At 39.8% G+C, this 23,602-nt stretch overlaps 1 protein-coding gene across 3 annotated transcripts in view; it reads right to left on the reverse strand.

Annotated features, from left to right (window-relative positions):
• Positions 1–3,939: 3,939 nt before the first annotated feature.
• Positions 3,940–23,602, reverse strand: part of LOC148041796 (asparagine synthetase [glutamine-hydrolyzing] 3-like) — a 78,104-nt gene continuing 58,441 nt past the window's right edge. For all 3 annotated transcript variants that reach the window (XM_087682457.1, XM_087682464.1, XM_087682449.1), the window contains 3 exons: positions 5,401–5,487; positions 4,695–4,802; positions 3,940–4,570 (listed from right to left, as the gene is read on the reverse strand). In XM_087682457.1, coding sequence (XP_087538583.1) covers positions 4,322–4,570; positions 4,695–4,802; positions 5,401–5,487 — 444 coding nt within the window. In that variant the 3' untranslated portion in view covers positions 3,940–4,321. The remainder of the gene's footprint in view (positions 4,571–4,694; positions 4,803–5,400; positions 5,488–23,602) is intronic.

Genomic DNA, 23,602 nt, shown 5'->3' on the forward strand with positions numbered 1-23,602 from the left:
CACTAAAATAATAAAGAATAAAGTGATAGTGATGGGTGTCCACTACCTATAGTGTACATGTGCGCATTCACGTTGTGTTTAGTAAAAATAGGGCAACATATGCACATGCGCCTTTATTCCACCAACAAGTAACACGATGAGATGAACCCCTAAATTCTTCAATGTTGGATAGTTCTACTTCAGTCATGATGAGGTCTGGATGATTGATTTAATACTTGCAATAACCTATTGGAAAAAATACCAATTCAATTATTATCAATCCTAAGTTATCAAATTTCAATATCCAAAGCACTTGTAGATAAGAATATTAGCTAAACAATCTAAAATTTTGGAAATCAAAAGGATTGGAGAAGAATTATTTTAAATTAGCAATTTTAGCAAGCACTTGATGACTTGACAAGCTTCTAAATGCATAATTTGATGGTGAAAAATTCCCAATTATGAACTTTTTGACTAGCAAAAAATCAATAGTTTCCGAGCAACATTTCACCCAAGTGGAAATAGAAACCTTAGCTACACAAATCATAGGCTTGGGATTGTGAAGGCCCACAATCATGATGATATAGAGGATTTTTATGGAAATAGAAACCTTAGACCCTACAAGCAATGTTTTTTGTTTTTTGGGGTAAGATTTTACGAATTTAGCTACCAACAAGGTCCAAAAGGTAAAACCGTCGCTCTAATTCATGCAAAAAATTACCCCTTGTAATCACAAATTAGTATAAGCCAACCTCATATTCAAGGCTTAAACTTGAAGCCATTCGTGGAAAATGCATCATAACCTTGAGTGGCCAAGATTACTCTCCCTAATTGGTTTACTAAATAATAGATAAATAACTAGTGACTTCGTTCTTTTCACAACAAAATTTTTAGGCCTAATAAAAGAGACCAACTCAAAGATTACAAGTGTAGAGTAGTACATGAGGTACATGCCAAATTATAATGGAGGATTCAATAAGCACAAGGCATCTGTTGTGATAGCACATAAATAGCCATTTACCTTTTCTCATAGATTTTGGAGGAAATTACAAGAATACTTTTGAGCTCAAAACATAATTTAAAAGAAAGCATCAATGTCAGTGGAGATTGTTCTTTCCCTTATCCTCATACTCCATCTCAATACTTACGACGTGATTTTCAATGCTCAATAGAACACAGCTCTCCTTTCCATGAACGATAGTGTTGCTCTAAGTAGATCTTTCCATACTCCATCTCAATACTTACGACGTGATTTTCAATGCTCAATAGAACACAGCTCTCCTTTCCATGAACGATAGTGTTGCTCTAAGTAGATCTTTCTATAAATCTTAGAGAGAATCCCTACTTATTATATGGTGATCTTGTCAACTCATTTTCTTCAACAAATGTGTTTCCCAATTACTCTAATCCTATAGCCTAACATAGGTATAATGATACTTGTTTTTGCAAGATTAGAAGAGAGCAAGAGGGACTCCACACATGCAACTTTATTGTATTTGTTTTCTAAAAGGTAAGGAAAAGGGGAGAGAGAGAGAGAGAGAGAGAGAGAGAGAGAGAGAGAAAGAGAGAGAGATGATAGAAAACTAACTCAATTGTAAACACAAAGAGCTTAAAATAGCAACTTAAGTAAAAATACACATCCATAAGGCTACTTCTCAAATTCGCATTTTGAAGAATAATCTCAAAAATATTCATTTTCCTCAGCACCACATAACAAAAAGAGATTAAGCTAACCTTCCAAAGCCACACAATCACTACCCCATTCACTACAGTAACATATTATCTATACTATCCTACTCAACATTAAGTTCCATGAGCTCTCTCTCTCTCTCTCTCTCTCTCTCTCTCTCTCTCTCTCTCTCTCTCTCTCTCTCTCTCTCTGTCTCTCTCTCTCTTTATAAACTCCTAGTTCTGTCATCACAAAAGCCCAACATAGCTCTCAATTATAATCCCTACGTTTTCCTTTCTCAATGGCAAACTTCAACAATAGTCCCCAACACTTTCACTCTATATCCCCTTTCTCCATAAAGACAATTCGGATGCATTGGCTCGGAGCATTTTCTACGCTTCCCCATCACCTTCCCCAAAATGTGCAAGGGCAACACCTAGGTAGCAAAATGTATGTGAAGATTTTACCAACAATCTTCCATCATCATTTAAACCAAATCGAGAGCCAAGATCATGAGGCGAAACCCACATCAATAAGCTTGCAACATGAAAGTAGAGAATGTGGCTTTGAGAGGCTCATGAAAGTGCTTACAACTAGAGAGTTAGCAACAAAGTGATTACATCTAATAAGAAGATTAAAGATGAGTACCAAAGGTGACAATCTAACGATCGACACTTCAATACATGTTCAAAAGGTTGTGGGATCAATTTTCCCTAGGTGCACCACTCGTATGGACACCTTGATTCACTGGTATGCTCATGTAGGACTCCTTTCTGTTCAAACACTCCACTATCCTCCTTCGTAGGGTCACACTAGTGGATCTCAATGTAATCAAGCTCTATTGTTCAACCAACTTGTGAGCTATTCTATCTACACATAGAAATAGTGTTAACTTGGCTCTTGCCCGCTACTCTCTTGGCAATATTGGATGGTAACATGGAAATACACCTAGCAAGGAAATGGGACTTACACCAACATAGGTCAAAGCACTACTAAGAGACATTGCCAAGAAGGCAACTAGAAAACATGGGAGGGAAAGGACAATTTATCAATGTGCCAAAGCCATCATAAATAAGTTCTAACGGCCTACGCACTAAGCTTCAGAGTTACGGTAAATTAACTTTTGTAGCTTTTGCAATTGGTTCTCTTTTGGTTGCTAATAGCAAACCCAAGTGGATTTGTAACCAAAACCTTGATGTATTTCTTCTTGCCATATACACCTTTAAAAGGGCACACCTCTCTCTCTCTCTCTCTCTCTCTCTCTCTCTCTCTCTCTCTCTCTCTCTCTCTCTCTCTCTCTCTCTCTCTCTCTCATATTATTCCAAAAAAGCTATTTTTTATAAAATGAATCTTACTAGGACCTTAAGTCTTAAATTCTTCCTACAATGTGAACTGGGCCTTAAAAGTTTTGATGAAGTCAAAATGTACATTATATTTTATTACGCATGAAAATGCATGTACATGCATTTGTAAAATGAAATATACACCTAAGTGCAAGACTCAAATCACACAAAAATGATGAGGATTTGTTTTAGGTCTGTACACTCTGTGTGTGTGTGTGTGTGTGTGTGTGTGTGTGACCCTATAACACAGCACATGCAAGTAATCCTACAACATAATTATATTTGTAGTGTGAGGTAAGCCTCTTAACACATATAGAGTCATTATTCTAATGTTAGTGGTCTATATGCTCTTCGTGACACCATCATCAGTACACATTGTGTTTGCATCAACTATTTTTTTTAACCAGTTGACTTCAGTTAAAAAAATTAAACAGAATTCAAATACATAAATCATCACATTGATCGGTCCCATGAATTGTTGAATACTAAATACCCCTCAAACATAAATATCCAAGAAAGTGTGAAGGAGAGATGGCCCAAAGAAACTCACCTAAGACCATAACCCACAATTTCACCTCAAAGTGTTGGGATGGTATAATAGAAGCACTTCACTGTTGATGATGGTCTAAGATAGAAACTTTCAAATAGACCTACAGCTCCTTCCAGACCAGCCCACCTCTTAGCAAATTGGCAGAGCTCATACTTCCTAGCATGCTCAGGCTGTAGACTCTGACTTACAACGTTCATAATCCAAGTTTTAGCATTAAAAGTCAGCATCTTTAATTTGTGTCCACCATCTTGCAATTTTTCTTTCCAACACCAATGCTGCAGACACAAGTATGGCAGTTTGTATTTCCCATGTTCTATAGACAACCAGGGACAGCTGCTGCATTAACATTGAATATCAGGGTGTATAATTGGTTTGCATCAGCAATGGGCATACATTGGTTTCAATGAAAAAGTCACATAAGGCTTGCCCTATTTTTTGATCATTCCAAATATGGAATATGTTTACAACAAAAACTTGCCATGCAATATTCTCATTTTTACAACAAAAACTTGCCATGCAATATCCTATTGAGTGAACTGTAATTGTGAAGACTCAACCCTGCGAGGCCGGAACTTGTATGCACATTGAATCCCTACCACTCAGACTGCAAAGAAAAGTAGGTCTACACTCTGAACCCATAATCTTTACAACCTGTGAGGCTGGTACTTGTAAACGTGTTGAATCCCTACAATACAGACTGAAAAACAGTAGAACAATATTTTCAACCACTAAATGCTTAAGGAGAATATTGAGATTTTGGCTATTGAGATTCGCTGTATCTTATGACTGGACACTAACTTCAGTAATCCCATCTTCCAACCTTGGTTTCTTAGTTGAAACTACCTTCACTGTATGTTCAGTGTCACCAACACCAGTTGATGTTGACTGATTGTAGGATGCCACATGAACACCTGTTGCAGCTCGACCAGAAGGATCTGGATTTTTTGACCATGCTTCATCCCATTCGACAGCTTTTGCTGTGCTACAAGCCACACTTGGTCCTCCAGGGACGGTTAATCTAGCAGAATTCTACATAAACAGCACTTTGATTAATCATTGCCTACAATCATTTCTATCTGTGAAAGATCAACTGCAGAAACTTATACAAGAAACAATACTTGTCACAAATACAGAAGTCGTTCTGAACATTCACCTGTGGGAAAAGCCCTTCAAAAATTTTACGGTAGTAAAAAGCTTCCTTGCTAGTTGGAGTGTTGTGAGGATAAAGATAGTGTGCATTTGCCAGCATTTGATCAGTAACCTGCAAGCAAGTAATATTTCTCACAAAGATTAAAGCCTACCAAATGGGCAGACAGAGGAACCCATGTGTGAACAAGACTCTTTACATTAATTGTCTACATCCATTTGAGTGTCACACCTTGAAGTACGTATGCACAAAAGGAAAATAGACATCTTAGCCCCACCATTTGCAACTAAACACAAACTAACTACCGTGCATGTAAGAACAGGTTGAGTACAGAACTATGAAATATTAATATGAATTATGGTTCAGCCAAATTATGAGATTGCGCTGTACACATGCAAAAAGCACATAACATCATACTAGCGAGTATGCAAAATTTAAACGAGCGAGTTGCCTAATCCAAACAAACTTCTTCACATTTAAGACTTTCTCCGAGGCTGGAATTGATTACATCACGTACAAACAGAGAATCAGCTTCTCCTCAGACAGCCAAACCTGCACATAAGCCTCATCCCTATAGCCCTTGCAACATGCAAAAAGTGCTAGTTTGTTAAAGCTTTAATGTGTTTTTATCTATGTTTTGTGAGAAAGAAGTATGCTTGGACAATTCTTAAGTGTATTAGTTATCCTTAGTTGAGCCTTCCAAGTAAATTACCTGTTTCTCAGCGTGCGCTTTTAATCCATCTATCCAACTGTAGCCAACTCCATCACTGAACTGCTCCTTCTGCCTGTACAGGATGTGCTGCAGATACAACCAGGAAGTGACATCAGGAGATGGAGAAACTGAACCCTGTTAGAACAAAATCAGTATTATGAAAGTTAATGTATATACGTGTACATATGTACACCTATATACATACATACGCACATGCACACACAGGCCACCAGCAGCTCTTTCCTTCTCTTGTTCATAAACACAATGCAAGTTAGTCCAAACTCAAGAAACTTCTAACCATTTGGGGGATTCAACATACTTGCATCCACTTTTCTATAGAATATGGGCAGGCTAAGGTTCTCTTGCTTTGGAATAACTTCATGGGTGTGGATGACAAGAACCCATCGCAGGAAAGCGATGGAATGCGATTAAATTTTGCTCTGCTTTACTACAGTTTAATAAGCACAAAAGTAGAGAAACAGGCATTGTATAAATAACTCACCATAAATTATTTAGCTTAGCTACAAACTCAATACCTGTGGGCCTGCACCACCAACTAAAATCACAACTTTATAACTTCTACATGAATAATGAATTGATCATAGATATGTCGCTGTTTTTTAAACCTAATAGCACTTTAGAACCACAATAAAACCAGATGGTCAGGAATACTGGGGGTAAAGGCCCTTAACGCTACTCCCGTGTGTATATTACTTTACACATGTGAACTCACCCTTGCTGGTGTAAGTGTACCGTACCCTAAGTATAAACACATTCTTTTATTCTTTGTGTGTACCACACTGGTACACACATATCTGCCGACTCTCACTCTCACACTCACTCACTGTTCACTAAACTCCTGCTGCACCTAGATCGACGTGTGTGTTCTCTTTGCTTCCGCTCGTACTCTTCAAACTGGTATCAAAGCACAACGGTCCAAGCAGGTAGTCGTAACAGGCAGCTGCAATAACATCTCCTACAGGCATGTCAGACTGGCAGGTCTTTCGAGGCTGGTCAACTTGACAGCTAATAGACTACACGATTTGGACTAGACAAACTGCACAACAGGTCAAGTGTGACAGGCAGCCGATAGGCACAGGCATGGCTGAAGGTCATCTCGACGGCTAGCAAGCGATGGGTTAGGCAACGGGCGACAGGCCAGAACAGTCAACGACTTGACTTTTTTTTTTTTTGAAGAATTAGGCCCCTCATCTTACCAGGTGTTCGCACGTGCGAGCATAGAACACAAATCTATGCAAATTTGCTCCTAAAAGTTGGGGCTTTTTCCAAATTTGGTGCCGAACACACATAGCAGTGACTATTGACCCATAAATTGTAGACATTGCATGCACAAGCCTCAAAAATTTTGCGACTTTTCACATGTAAGTGAAATTTTGCTCCGTTGAGCCAATTTCATTGAAATTTGTGCACTCTTCTTGAACCTCGAAATTTCAGGCTTTTGCAGAATTCGTGAAATTTCCGCAACATTTGCCCACATTTGATGCTTGAGAATATGTATTGATGCAATTGGGGCAGATTTACTGCAAAAATTTTGGAGCTTTCCACATCGGTGATGCACTTTGAGTCGATTGACAATGAAACTTGCAGCAGATTTATAGCTGAGTGGGAGAAATTTGAACTTCGAACGTTTCAAATGTTGTAAAGGGCAGCTTCTCTTTGTATATGTATTGCTGAATGCTCATTATACAGTGAAACAATGGTATATACAGCACTTGGGCTATTGCATTTGGAAATCATGGTGATGTATTACTAAAGTGGGAGCTGTCGTCAATGCAAATGTATCAAATTTGATTTGTGTACATGCTGTAATCAGTAATTTGAGACTGAAATTGCAAAAAAACTTCTGCTTCTTGGACATCTTGGAAGTACAAGTGTGTGTACTTGCTATTACATTCAGCAACCTTGCTATTGGCTGAAAGCATTCAGCACTTTATTGCAGTTTTTTATTCCTGAAGATGATTGGCAATGCATCTACATCTAACACAAAGAATCTCTTTGAGATTCGTCGTAATTTAATGGCAAGGGCTTTGATCTTTGGAAAGATCGTATGCAAGTATACTCTTTCTGAAGGATTGTGATGGTGCCATGGCAAAACATAAGCCTGTTGATTTGCTACTGACGTTAAAATGGCTGTCACAGATGATAACTTGGTTGATATAAAGGGACTTGCTACAACCTATGCAGTTTGGGAGAAACTCAAGGCTACTTATGAGAATACAACTCCTGTCAATCAGGTACATCTCATGCAAAAGTTAGTTAACTTCAAGCTTGATGAGTCTAAGCCTACCTCAGAGCATTTGAATACTTTCACTGGTATCTTGAGTCAATTACAGGATGTAGGCTTACCAACTTTTGATCCTAAATTGAGGGCTATCTTCTTGCTCATGACTTCGCCTGATTCATGGGAAGCATTGATTGTGTCATTGAGCAACAACCTCAACTTGACATTTGATGATGTGTGTGGTTCTATTCTCAATGAAGAGATTAGATGCAATGCAAGTGGGAAAAACAGTGGATCAGCCTACAATGTAAAAGGAAGAACTGAAAAAGGATCAAATGCTACAAATAAGAACAAAAATCGCAGCAAAAGCAAGGAAAAACAACAAGATGTAACTTGCTATCAGTATGGTCACAAAGGGCATAAAAAGCCCGATTACACGTACTTAAAAAGGGAAAAAGAATGCGGGAAGCAAGCTAATACAAAAGGTAAAAAGAATGAAAAGGATAGCAGCTCTACCGCTAAAGAAGCAAAAAAAGTAAATGTGGTATCTAGTGTTGTTATTGAGGAGATAGAAGAAGATAAAGATATCGATTTGCTGGTTGCATCTTCACATCCACATGCTATGACAGTGGAGGACATGTATATCACTAAAACAGATGTGACAGATACTTTATTGTCAGCTCATGATGGTTTGTCACAATTGTGGATTGTAGATAGTCGTGCTTCATTTCATTTCATGTAAATCTATCTTTGGAGTGTTTTTCTTCTTATGCAAAAGGTAATCTTGGAAAAGTTTACCTAGGCAACAACCACGCATGTGATATTGAAGGAATGGACACTATACACCTAGCTCTTGAAAATGGTCAAGAATTAATCCTTCATGATGTTACGTATGTACCTACATCAAGAAGAGCTTGCATTCTATTGCGCAGCTAGACAGCAAAGGTTACTTTTCTACTTTTCGTGGTGGAATGTAAAAGATACAAAAAGGGTCTATGCTAGTCACTAGAGGTGGTAAAAAGGGTACTTTATATTATCTCTACTACATGGCACTTCCTAGAAAGTTTGTTACAGTTGCTGAAGTGCAGTCAAACATAAAATTATGGCACAAGCGTCTTGGACATATGAGCCAAAAGGGTTTGTAGGCACTTTCTTCACTTGCAAGAGTTGACGTGAAAAACTCAAAGCTTGACTTTTGTGATAACTGTATTTTGGGTAAACATGTACAGAATCCATACTCTCATGGAGCCTCTAGGAAGGTATGTATCTTTAATGCCAATAAAAACTCATGTGGAAGATACAAAAAGGGTCTATGCTAGTCACTAGAGGTGGTAAAAAGGGTACTTTATATTATCTCTACTGCATGGCACTTCCTAGAAAGTTTGTTACAATTGTTAAACTGCAGTCAAACATGAAGTTATGGCACAAGTGTCTTGGACACATGAGCCAAAAGGGTTTGCAAGCACTTTCTTCGCTTGAAAGAGTTGATGTGAAAAACTCAAAGCTTGACTTTTGTGATGACTGTGTTTTGGGTAAACATGTATAGAATCCATACTCTCATCATGGAGTCTCTTGAAAGGCATGTATCTTGGATTTAGTTCATTCTGATGTATGCACCATGCCAATAAAAACTCATAGTGGTTTTCATTATTTTGTATATTTTATTGATGACCATTCTAAAAAGCTGTGTTTACTTACTTAAGCAAAAAAGTTAGGCATTGGACGCTTTTAAAAGGTTTTATGCATTTGTTAGTACTCAAAAGGGTTTTAAATTAAAATACATAAGAACAAATAATGGGGGAGAGTATGTATCTAAAGAATTCAATAAGTTTTGTGATGACAATGGGATTCAACGGAAACTTACAGCTCCTTATAATCCATCATCTAATGGTGTGGCTAAGCGAATGAATCACGCATTATGTGAGAAAATTCAGTGCATCCTATCCATAGCTCATCTCCTACAATCATTTTGGGGAGAGGCACTTAAAACCACGGTGCATATTTGCAACCGATCTCCATGACCTGCACTTGAAACTGACATACCTTCAGAGCTTTGGTTTGGCAACCCTATTTCATATGACCACTTAAGGATCTTTGATTGTGAATGCTATGTGCATGTACCTATTGATCGCACGACCAAACTTGACATGAAATCTCATAGAGGCATCTTTATGGGCTATGGAGATGAAGGTGAAATGGGATATAGAGTTTGGGTTCCAAGCATAGAAAAGGTGCTATGCAATCGAGATGTGGTATTTAATGAATCAAAGCTGTTTAAAAATGTCACATCTAATGACTTAGACAAAAAGAATGTGCAATTTCAGTATGATCAACCCCTTGAACAGCTATCAACCACTGAAAATTCAGCTCCATTTGATGCTAGTTATGATAATCAATGTATCATCATTGAGCCGAATGACTATGGGCAGCAAAGGAATGCTCAAAATCAGCTTGGGCAACAAAATCAGTATGCTGAAAATAACTTACAGCAACCCGAAAATGTATTGCAGCAACCTGAACATGCAGTTCAGCAGCCAAATAATGAGGTCATTGATATTCCTTTGGATGTGGATCCATTACCAGATAACATAGATCGTTGGGTAAAAAGGTCTACACGTGTTAAAAGACTTATACAAAGGTTTGATCCCTCTTTGGACTGCATTTTGCTCACAGATGAAGGTAAGCCCCTTGCGTATAAAGAGGCTTTATCATGTGATTTAAAGAAAAAGTGGGAGCTAGCTATGCCCAAAGAAATGAAGTCATTGTATCATAATGATACCTAGGATTTGATTCCATTACCCAAAGATAGGAAAGCTATTCCTAATAAATGGGTCTATAAAATCAAATGTATTAATGGCAAACCCAAATACAAAGCCAAACTTGTAGCTAAGGGCTATACACAAAAGGAGGGCATTGACTTTCAGAAAGTCTTTTCCCCTGTTGTCAAAATGACCACTCTTCGGGTATTGTTTGCCATTGTAGCATCTATGGATCTTGAACTTGATCATATGGATGTTAAAACTGCATTCTTGCATGGTGATTTGGAAGAAGAGATGTACATGAAGCAACCAAAAGGTTTTATTATACAAGGAAAGGAGCATTTGGTGTGTAAGCTTAAGAGAAGCTTGTATGGTTTGAAATAGACTCCTATCCTAGACAATGGTATAAAAAGTTTAACACCTTCATGCTCTCACATGGGTTTAAAAGAAGTAATGCTGATCACTGCTTATACATCAAGAACCTTGATGATGGAAGCCTTATTATACTTGTGCTTTATGTGGATGATATGCTTATTGTTGGTAAGCATCAAAGCCAGATTAATTCGTTGAAAAAATAGCTAAATTCAGCCTTTTGCATGAAGGATTTGGGTCCAATTTGGGTATGCGTGTGACAAGGAATAGAGAGCAGCAGCTCTTGTTTCTCTCACAAGAAAAGTACATCGGTAAAGTACTTGATCATTTTTCTATCGCTAATACTAAGCCACTTGCTGTTCCTTTACCACCATATCTTAAGCTTAGCAATAAGACAACCAACTCTAAGAAAGGTGTTCCTTATGCTTTAGCTTGTGGTTCACTTATGTATGCTATGGTTGCCAATAGACATGACATTGCTCATGCAATGGGAGTTGTGAGTAGATTTATGTCAAATCCTAGCAAAGCACATTAGGAAGAAGTGAAATGCATCTTACAGTACCTTAAAGGCACACAAAGAAAATGTACTTGCTATGGAAAGGGTACGTTAGATCTGCAAGGGTATTGTGATACAAACATGGCATGTGACTTGGATACTCGCAAGTCTACTAGCGGGTACATTTTTACCTTGACTGGTGGGGCAGTTTCTTGGTGCTCTAGATTGCAAAAGATAGTAGCACTTTCTACCACTGAGGCTGAATATATTTCAGCCACTAAAGCTTTAATAGAAGCTATTTGGCTTGGTTGTTTAGTCAACGATTTTGGGCTGCCCACCAAAACACCTGTACTTGGATGTGATAGTCAGAGTGTTGTATGCTTGGCTAAAAATGCCATGTTTCATGCGCATACTGAACATATTAATATTAGGGATCATTTCATCAAACACGTTCTTGATGATGGTCTGGTCACACCGACTAAGATCAAAACACGGCATTACCTTGCCAATATTCTCACTAAAAGTCTTACAAGGGCTTAGCATGAGCGTTGCATTCGACTAGTGGGAGGTGGTTAAAGGTTTGCTTAGGACCTTTAAGTGGCAGGTTGTTGAGGGTAAAGGCCCTTACGCTACTCTCGTGTGTATATTACTTTACACATGTGAGCTCACCCTTACCGGTGTAAGTGTACTGTACCCTAAGTATAAATACATTCTTTTATTTTGTGTGTGTACCACACTGGTACACATCTATCTGTCGACTCTCACTCTCACACTCACTTACTATTCACTAAACTCCTGCTACACCTAGATCGACATGTGTGCTCTCTTTGCTTCCGCTCGTACCCTTCAAGGAATATGTTTTATACATCTTCAAAACGTATCAAGCAAAGCCCATTCCAGGCTTTTCTTTTACATGGTGACTCTCCTCCCATGCTTCATGAACACCTTATTTCATGGAGGGATTTGTTATGGCTTCACCCACCCATTATGTTTTTATCAAGCAAAGCCCTCCCACAATTTTGAATTCATCATGGAACAGTGTTCCTATAAGGGTTCACAAAAGAAGGATAGGAACATGGAGAGAGAAGGGAAGAGCAGACTGAAATAAAGACAGAGAATGGTGAAACAAATCTGCACTGAACTGAATGGATTGCTGAATACAAAGTGGACTGATCAGTCCCTACACCTGCACTGGACCAGGCTGATGACCGAGAATGCACTAACTGGGGACACTGTCCACTGGCACTGAGAGTGTGCTGAACCCAGCAAAGTGCTGAAAGGAATGATGATCAGCCAAGTGTGGGGCTTGCCTTAAATAGGCAGTAGGAGCTCACCAACCTGCTGCATAAACTCCAACTGGTCCAACTAGCAATGTCCGACTGTCCCAACTAGTCTGCCATCCAACGGGGCCAACTGTCCAATTGGTCCAACTACCAAAAAAACAGATCAGCACTAAACCAAACCATGACTAAAACAACAGCATATGTTATGATGCCATTGATGTTTTAGCCATGGTTTATGCTTGCTTACGCTATACTATGGTTTGGTTTTGCCAGATGAGTTAAGCTCGTGAGAAGTGGACATGTCACATGATAATCTGGCAATGTTTTTGAGATTTTTTGTTAGTCTTATGTTGTGTTATGTTAGCTGGTAATTTTCTGTTTTAGCCATGGTTTATGCGTGGTTACGCTATACTATGGTTTGGTTTTGCTAGATGAGTTGAGCTCATGAGAAGTGGACATGTCACATGATAATCTCGCAATGTTTTTGAGATTCTTTGTGAGTCTTATGTTATGTTAAGTTGGCTAGTAATTTCCAGCATATGTTGGGCATAAGGAATGGTTGAACAACAGTGCGCAATGTTGTGTTGACTATGATGCCCTATGAAAATTCCATACAAACAGGGAACACTCGTTCTGGCACTTAGGAACGGATTAACGCATTCTGAGAGGTCCGAGCCCAAGAAACGCTGGGGGAATGTTCCAGCCCATTCCTTGTCCCGTCCCCGCCTGTTCCGGACCGTTCCCTGTTTGGAACGGCCATTCCAGCAGCATGGCATTTTTTTAAATAAAAAAATCGTCAATTGTGTCATGTCCCACCTCGCGCTAGCTGGTCCGACTCCCGCCTCTCGTGAATACTGTCGCGGCTCACCAGTCATGACTCTTGCCTCGCCTCGTGCCAGCTAGCCCACTCCCGCCTCTCCCACCTCTCTTGCCTGCGTGACATGCCTCCCACCTCTCTCCACTGCCTAGCTGCCCCCGACTACCGGGCCCGCTTCCCAACACCCGCCTACCTATAATTTCTAGATGAATCTAGACTTAAGTGCTCTCTCTCTCTCTCTCTCTCTCTCTCTCTCTCTCTCTCTCTCTCTATCTATCTATCTATCTATCTATCTATCTATCTATCTATCTATCTATCTATATATATATATATATATATATATATATATATATATATATATATATATATATATATATATATATATATATATATATAATGACGTTCCCTCTATTCTCGTTCCCTAACTTTGGGCATTCCCCCCGTTCCAAGGGGTCTTGTTCCTCATTCCTGGTAACTATGAAAAATTCCAATATAGTACTTTGCTTTTGATACATTTGGCAGTGCAATCGAGGATGATTCCAAGGATTTTAAGGGGAAGGGCTGTCATGAGGACATGTATTTTTGAAACGTCACTTAACATGTGGATAAACTTTTAATCACATGATTAAGTAAATGTTGCACATGTGAGGTGCAACTGGGGTTAAAGTAAATTAACCTAATACGGCATCAAGTGGAGAGGATGCATCACTCCTTGGTTAATCACGTGGTGAAGAGAAAAATGCAATGATTGATGTTGGGCTTGGTTCTCAATATGGACAACATGCTGAAAATGTGGAAAATGTCCCACATGTTGGCACTTCAATGCATAAAGAGACTGATGACCAGTAAGGGGAGGGGCTAGAGAATTTGATGATAGCTTCAAGGATCGAATGCGTACAGCAACAAATATTTTTGCTGAATTGGCAAAGGATCCCCAATTTACTCGATTCTTGATGATCCAAAGAAGGACAGCAAAGGCAAGAAAAAGATGTCTTCTACACATTCGGGACAGCAAGATGCACCAAAGATAATGCGAAACCCTTCATTTGAAGCTCCCAAAGATGCTAATGAAATAAAACAGCTGGTACTTGCAGGTCGAGGAATGAAAATACAAGGCCATCACATAAGTGCCAATCCAATGAATTTTGGACAGCCAGGTATGCATTCTATGATGGGGCAACCATGATATTTTGGTGAAAGCACGATTTTTCATGCTATGGTTGGACAAGCACCACATAGGGGAGTGTATGGCACAAACCCCTATGATATGCAACAACCAATGCATGGAGTGCAAGGCCCAATGTATTCGGGTATGGTTGGAAATATGCAAAACCCTATGTATGGCAGTATTGGCTTGATGCTAGCAGTACAAAATAGCATATTTGGTATTGCATCTGCACCCCCGAATGCTCATGGGGCACAAGGAATGAATGTTGGCCATGCAAATGCTCTGTTTGGCATTGGTGAGGCAGCAAAAGACTATGATGAGGGTAGAAAAGGAGTGAAGTTTGAGTCCTTCAGCGGTCTATAAGATAGGCTGAAAGCTTTCATTCAGTAGTTTGATGCAGTCTATTCAGGGGGAAACTTCACAGAGTCCTCAAAGATTCGAAAGGCAACCACTTTCTTGAAAGGGAATGCATAGGGTAGTCCACTCTTTTGATGCAAGATAGAGCACCATCAACATGGGTACAATTCAAGCAAATGTTTGCATCGAATTGGTAATACCATTGAGGTGGACATCATAACAGCTTGGAATAAGGTAGATGCTAAGGAATGTAAAAATTTGGAGCAATATAATAGGAAGTTTTGGGATACATTGCTCCCTATTACTTCTTATTGCCCCGTACCCCTTCATAAGCAAGTGGAAAAATATGTTTGTGGGCTGCCCAAAGGAATCAGGGATTTTTGCATTAAATCCACCGTGTCTAGCATGTCTCAGATTATAGAGGCTGCTGCTACAGCCGATGCTTTCCTGCGTGGGAAGGATTCAGGCTTCCTAGAGAGTGGGGAGAAGCCAAATAAAAAGTTGTTTAAGGTTGAGAAAAGGAGCAAATCTGAAAATTAGCCTAAAAAGAGGCCAAAACAACAAAGAAAGGGCTCGAAAACATTGGCACAACGTAGGGAATTGATGGCTGCAAATAAATGTTTTATTTGTGAACAGGAGGGTCACATTGCAAGGAACTGTCCCAATAGGCATCAAGCTGGAAAATCAAAAAATCAAGGAGATTCTAAAGGAAAGAAGCCTAAAACATCAATGGGATTGGTATCCAATATTGTTGGTGATCAGTCCAATGATGATGCTACTAAGTTGTGCAAAGCATGGGGAAAAATTAGGGATTAACATGCATTGATTTTCTTTGATAATGGTACACGAGCCAACTTCATCTCTGTTGGCATGGCCGCCCATCTAGGCATCAAAGAGGATGAGATGGGACCCATGGGAAAAGTTGAAATGGCATGTAAAGGCCATGCAGATCCTATCACACCACTCATTGGAAAGCTTTGGTTGCACATACAAGGATATGTAGACAACAAAGAGTTCTTCATTGCTCCACTTAAGGGTTGTGATGTATTGTGGTATGCCATGGTGTCATCGTATGCATGCAATGATTGATTCTCATGCAAAAAGATCACTATTCAACATAAGGAAAAGGTCCACTTAAGGGTTGTGATGTATTGCTTCGTATGCCATGGTGTCACCGTATGCATGCAATGATTGATTCTCGTACAAAAAGATCACTATTCAATATAAGGAAAAGGCACTCACACTTGATGCAAAGTTGAAAGGTGAATTTATCCCTGTTGTATCTATAGTTGCCATTTCTAAAGTAATGAAAAATCATCTTTCAGCATACTTGGTTTTTACTAAGGATAAAGATGATAGTGAGAATGTTGGGAACATGTCTAAGTTAGAGAAGGATCGCATGTCATTTCTGAAAATGTATACTGATTGCTTCTCTCAATCACTTACAGAACGCTGCCGCCTGAAAGAACAGAATATCATCGCACAGATCTTATCCCTTGAAGTAGCCCATCTAATAAGCCACCCTACAAGGTCAGTGCAGCCCAACAGGAGAAGATTATGAGTCAGGTAAATGAGTTGTTAGAAAAAGGGTTGATTTAGCCTAGCTTATCTCCTTTTTGTTCTCTAGTACTTTTGGTGCAGAAAAAGGATGGTTCATGGCGTATGTGCATTGATTATCGTCCTCTGAACAAGATCACAATAAAGAATCGCTTTCCGATTCCTCGGATCGATGATGTTACGGATAGATTGCAAGCGGCACCCATATTTAGCCATATAGATTTAAAAAGTGGATATCATCAGATACGCATTAGAACAAAAGATGTGTCTAAGATAGCTTTTAGGACATCTTTTGGATTGTATGAGTTTCTTATTATGCCTTTTGAACTTATGAATGCCCTTGCGACTTTTAATCGGATGATGGATTGTATCTTCAATCCATATAAAGAATTTGTAGGCACTTTCTTTGATGACATGATTGTCTACTCAAAGAACAAGGTAGAGCATAGAAGACACTTGGATATTGTGTTCAATGACCTGCGTGACCATAGGCTGGTTGTCAATGACAAGAAAAGTGAATTCTTCTTGCATGAAATCCACTTTTTGGGGCATATTGTATCGACTGATGGTATTCGCATGGACCCTGCAAAGATTGAAGCAATACGATCATGGCCACCTTTGAGGAATGTGCATGAGATCCACAGCTTCTTGGGTTTATGTTCTTACTATAGAAAGTATGTACGTGGGTTTGCTGAAATTGCATCTCCATTGCATGCCTTGCAGAAGAAGGATGTGCCATTTAGATAGACAGCAGTGGAAATTTCAGCATTTGAAAAGTTGAAGGAGAAGATGACTTCAGATCCTTTCCTTGTGTTGCCCGATCTAAGGAAGTCATTCATAGTTCAATGTGATGCATGTGGTAACAACATTGGGGTTGTTCTTATACGGGACAGTCGGGTTGTGGCTTCTGAGAGCCGAATTCTCCACAGTGCAGAAAAGAATTTGCAGATCTATGAGAAAGAGCTCTTGGCTGTAATTCATGCACTATCTACGTGGAAACATTATTTGTTAGGGGCTGATTTTACAGTGCAGACAGACCATCAAACTTTGAGGTACTTTCTGACGCAGACAAAGTTGTCACACAAGCATATGAGATGGTTCATGCTTGACGAATATGTGACATGCAACCTTTTCTAGATACAATTTCATGAAGTTCGTGCATGACGAATGTCATGAGACCAACATTGACTTAATCTGTTCTATGGCACTTAATCCGTCTTAAAAATACAAGCACCTTTGCATGTAACAAGCAAGTTCGTGGTTTCCTTTTCATACCATGCAAGTCCTTGGACAACATTCTAACGGATGTTTAAGGAATATCTCTTACGAATCATATCTAGGAAATCATGGCCTAGATGCATTATGCGCTTGTTCTTTCATGCAAGGAAGACAAGGATGCATTTAAACAATTTCATCTTTTTAAACCTAAGCAATATGCGCTTTGGGATTTGCAATTTGGAAATGCAAGCAAACCCAAACGCACGACATGAACTAATTTTCATAAATCAATGGAGCATTTCTTTTATTGCCCAACTTTGAGGCATAATGTAGAACAATTTGTTAAGACACGCATCGTATGCCAGAAGATAAAGCATGAAAGATAAAATAAATATCCCGATTTATTGCAACCCTTGCCTATTCTAGATAGGTCTTGGTAGAGCATTGCAATGGACTTTATTTTTTAGCTTTCTAAGACACCTACAGGGAATGATGGAATATGGACTATCATTTGCAGGTTTAGCAAACAAGCCCATTTCATTTCGGTGAGGAAGAAAATAAAGACTGATCATATGGCACAATTGTTTTTACATCACATCTTTAAGTATCATGGTATGCCAGAGTCAATCATTAGTGATCGAGACCCCTGGATGACCAGTTTATTTTGGAAGGGCTTGTTTGAGAATATGGATACTACGCTGAAATTCTCATCATCCTTCCATCCGCAGACACATGGTCAATCTAAGGAAGCAAATTCCACAGTATTAGATCTTTTGAGGTGCTATGTTTCATACTACAAGACACAGTGTATTTGCCCTTGATTGAGTTTGCTTATAACAACACAGTGCATAGTTCTACGAGCAAAGCTCCATGGACAACAACTACAAATTATGCAAAGTTCCATGGACAACAGCATATTTTATGATGCCATTAATGTTTTAGCCATGGTTTATGCTTGGTTACGCTATACTATGGATTGGTTTTGCCAGATGAGTTGAGCTCATGAAAAATGGACATGTTACATGATAATCTGGCAATGTTTTTAAGATTCTTTGTGAGTCTTATATTATGTTATGTTGGCTCGTAATTTTCAACATATGTTGGGCATAAGGAATGGTTGAACAACAGTGAGCAATGTTGTATTGACTATGATACCCTATGAAAATTTCAATATAGTACTTTGCTTTTAATACATTCGGCAGTGCAATCGAGAACGATTGCAAGGATTTTAAGGGGCAGGACTGTCACGAGGACATGTATTTTTGAAACCTCACCTAACATGTGGACTAATTTTTAATCACATGATTAAGTAAATGTTGCACATGTGAGGTGTAACTAGGGTTAAAGTAAATTTACGAGCCCAGGACCCAAGAAAATCACGAGATGTCAAAGGCAAAACCGCACAGGTACTTCGTGATATCTGGTGCCAGTTGTTGGCCTAGGTCATTCATTTGGCCATAAGTGTCAGTTGTTGGTGACACTAGAGAAGTGGCGTTTAATGGTACCTAACGCCAATCTAATGGTCAAAGATGACGCAAAGACACTCAGGAATAGAAGTTTCCTAGCCAATTTAATTATTGGCCGGTGAGATTTTTTTTTAGGGCACCACCAAAATAATTACTAGATTAATTTTCAGCATTCAAAGACTGAAATTCAATATTTAAATATTGAAAAATGCTGGAAAAACCATTTGGAAAGCTTGCCACTTATCAAAATTGCCCATGCAAGACTAAAAAACATCTTTAGAGGCTGGAGATAGGCAATTTTATGATTCAGCTTGTAAGAGAGAGAGGAGAAGATGCTACTTGTCTGATTTGCAGCTATTGGAGGACCTTCTGAGACAGCCAGGGGCTGTAGAAGACCAATCAACAACAGGTGACAACATCTACAAGCTATTGAGACACGGCAGCAGCAGTAAATGACAGATTTTCTTCAGTTCTTCGCGAGGAAACTCTGAATTTTCTCTCTCTATAGCTTTCTCTCTCATCTCATAGCCATTTCATAACCTTGCTCCGAATATCTCAGCATTTGGACTCTTGGAGACTAAGAAATTGCAAATTTCTTTGCTGTAAACCCTAATTTACAGTAGAAATTAGGGTTTAGCAGCAGCAACCTAGAGAAGCATGCTAGAAATTGGAAGCTCCAAGACTTGGATTTTTCACGGCTAAAGGTAAATTTCAGCTAAATTCAGATGGTGGACTAGCCACCCATTAAATTTGGGGCATTTCCATCGTCTATGAAGTGGGTGAAGTCCAATTAAGTGCCCGAATCAAGGGGCAAATCAAATTGAAAACTTGCTGGTCACTTTGGATAGCAAGGGGAGTTTGGATTTCAAAGGGGATCGGGGGAATCCCATTGTAAATCAACTTTTCTTCAAAAAAGCTAAAGAAATATCAAAAGGGGCGCCAATTTTGGGGCCAATCGGGTGTGCATTGTCCAAGATGAGTAGGTAAATTTATATTTTCAGATTTTCATTTATTGTTTGCTGCTGTAATTAAGTTGTAATCAGGGATTTACTACCCATCCACGGAAGGAAGGCTGGTTTCAAGTGAACATCAACAGTGGGTAGCCTTAAAATTGAAGTCACATGTAGGAGATAATTCTGCATGTCTCAAATGTTCGCTAATGCCCACTCTCATATCCTAGATGTGGTTGAAGGCCAAAGAAGATGGAATCAATCTAGGGATAGTAGGAGTAGCCGAGTCCGTTGATGGGGCCCATCGATAAAGAATCTCCTTACAATCTTAGGAATCCATCTCTAGAACACAAAGACCCAAGGAATCCACAACAATCCACACTTGCTTCACCAATACCATCCCCCTCTAAAAGAAATTGGGGGTACGAGGGAACCACCAAAGGAGATCGTGGCAGATGAAGTGGAACTTGTGGGATGGATGGTGCACAATCGGAAACATGCACATCAATGGAAAGTTACCTTGAAGGGCATTGCTCAACATAAGGGCAACAAAGCCTATATATGGCAAGAATAGCTCTTGTAGTAGAATCCTCAACAAAGACAGCTTGCTTGGTGAAGACAACTTGAGTACAAAGCCTAGTAAGGCCATGAACTAAGAGGAGATGAGATCCCAAGTATGGAACATGTAGGACTTCCAAAACAGAGCTCAATGGATGGTCGGGCAATAGCAGCAAAGTGCCAACACCACAAACAAGCACCGAAGAAGTGTCACCAATAGCGACTATACCCTTTGATGGACAAAGATTTTAGAGCCAATCTCTTTGAGGTGGCATATGACTAGATGCAGCACTATCGATGAGCCAAGGCCTCTCTTTCAAAAGTTGATCCTTCATGCAATGTGGAAAGAACACACACCAACATTGAGGGTGCTAGAATGGCCATGTGGGGTCCTTTTAGAAGGAACCCTACTAGGAAGATGTAGAAAACTTGGAAAACAAGGCCAGTCCATTCTTTCGGAGCGATCAAAGTGGTGATCTCTGGATGATCAGAGTGCTCTGATCTTCTCTGTCTTCTTCGCATTGATCTTCACAATCTTGATGATTGGGAAGGTCTTCGCAGCATTCTAACTGACAAGAATGTTAGTCTTCAAAAGATTCGATGGTTTCCTCATCAAAGTAATCAAACCTAATGAACTGGAAATGTATCTTCCTTCAAAGAATTCGCAAAATACACAAGAAATTGCTGCATTTCTCAATGTTAGTCTGCCTGAACAGAGGAGAAATCAGCTGCACTACTGCATCATGGTGTACAGATGCTCCAGACACATCAAAGAAGGGCCAAACAGTTCAAAAAACGTGTGCTCTTCGCAACAAATCTGCACAAAACAGTAAGTAGGGTGGGGGTCTCCCCTCTTGGTAGAAGCTCTGGGTCCTCTCTTTTGGCAACAACACTATGTGAGAGTGCGCAATGGAAGAACACGAACACAAAGAGCAGGGAAGAGAGAGACTGAAATAAACACAAAGAATAGAAGAGGAAACCTGTTCTGAACTGAATGAAATGGTGAGTATAAAAGGGACTGATCAGTCCCTGCACCCAGTCCAAAGCATCAATGGGGGCAGCACATCAGCTGCCCCTCCAAAGTGCTGAAAGGAATGATCACCAGCCACACGTGGGTGCTGCCTTAAATAGGCACCCCAACTAAAAACTGGCTAACCTGCTGCATAAACTCCAACTGGTCCAACTAGCAATGTCCAAATGTCCGACTGTCCCAACTGGTTTGACTGGTCTAACCGTCTGACTGGTCCAATTGACCGACTGGTCCAATTGCCAAAAAACGGATCACCAACAGCATAGTGTGAACACAGGCAGTGGGCAGTCTGAAACTGAAAGAGGTGCCTTATGTCAAAGACTTGAGCTTGGCTTTGGCTGAGGTGTCGATGCAGAGCTCCTTTTAAGGCAACCTCATCATCAAATCTTTTGCGTTCTTTGTTTTCACAAGTTGAGAAGTGCACTCTTCCCACCTTGGTGTTCTATCTCATCTTTTGTTTCAACCTCTCACTTTATCTTGAGCTCTACAGCTCCAATTAAGATTACTAGGCTACCTATCATGCGAGGCTGATCAAAGCCTAGAATAAGGAAATAATAGTGCAAACCATATTTCCTCATCACTCCACGGATATGGAGACCCTAAAAGAAGTTCATGATCAGAGCCCAAAGTTTAAAAAGAATGCTTAAAGCATGGGAGAATTTTATAAGTGATTTAGAAGCTCATTGAAAACAAGGCTGAAAAGGATCATGCGATTGTGCTGCCACTGCAATTCAGTTTCGTGGAAGAAAGACATCAAAATCTTCCAAGGTCCCATTGATTGCCAAAAGCTAACTGGCAACAAAAAGAAAAAGCCCATGCAAAAGTATGTAGACATTCAAGGCAACACAAGCGAAACAACATACCAAGGTCACATGCCTCAAATACCAAATGATTAGTGAGACTCAACCTTGAAGAACTAAGAAGACAACGCAACCAAGAAGTTAAGCAACTGAAGCTTCCAGGTCATTGGTTCAGCCCCAATTGGTGCATTTGTTACAACAAGTATTGCAAAATTTGTTACAATGGAGAGAGCATGCAAGGGAAGAAGGAACAAGAACAAAGACAGAGAAAGAGAGCAACTCTACAAGAAAAGAAGAAAAGAAATCTACACTGACCAAGGAAAGAACGTCAAATACAAGAAGATGCCTGATTAATCCCTGCACGCAGCCCACAGTGTCAATAAGGGCACAAGCTCAAGTTGATGATGAAGGCAGCCCTGGAGATGGAGGACAATACCAAAGTCGGAGAGCACACTTGCCAAGTGAAAGACAAGAAAATAATGATGACCAGCCAACTAGGAGCTATAAATAGCCTAAATCCCAAAATGCTAGCCAACCTCCATCGAGGGGCCCAAAATCTAGGCCAACTGCATTTACTGCAGTTTGACTGCATTAAATGCAGATGCAATATGCTAACATGCCACTACAAGGTAAGACAAATCCTGGTAGGGATGGACAATATCCGATAGGTGATGGCAGACTGGAAAAATGCAGAAACTGCCCAAGAAATACCCACAAAAACTCGACTAAAGGAGGAAATGCATAGAAAGGCAATGAAATGGGTCCTCTAGAATGAACTACCCCTTCCGTCAAAAAAAGAGGCAGACATGTCAGAGCTCCTAAAGTCCTCACCTAACTCAAATTGAGACTCACACGTAGGAGATGACAAAGCATGGCAATCACGATTGCTAAAACCCCCTATCAGATCTTGGATGCAACAGAAACTCAAAGAAGAAACGGATCCTGGGGTAGCCAAAAGAATGCCAATGTCAATGAAGTCTGTTCATGTAGGATGTTGATGAAGAGACTCCTCACAATCTTGGGAAGGCCCCTTTGAAACACTAGGGGTCAAGAAATCCACAACCACGTCACCAAGATCAATCCCCTCTAAAAGGGATGGGGGATACAACAGAACCACTGAGGGAGAGGG

Source organism: Lygodium microphyllum, chromosome 1, assembly GCF_053477565.2.
Source record: "Lygodium microphyllum isolate KBCC chromosome 1, Lygodium_microphyllum_v1.1.10, whole genome shotgun sequence".
NCBI classification, from domain to species: Eukaryota; Viridiplantae; Streptophyta; class Polypodiopsida; order Schizaeales; family Lygodiaceae; genus Lygodium; species Lygodium microphyllum.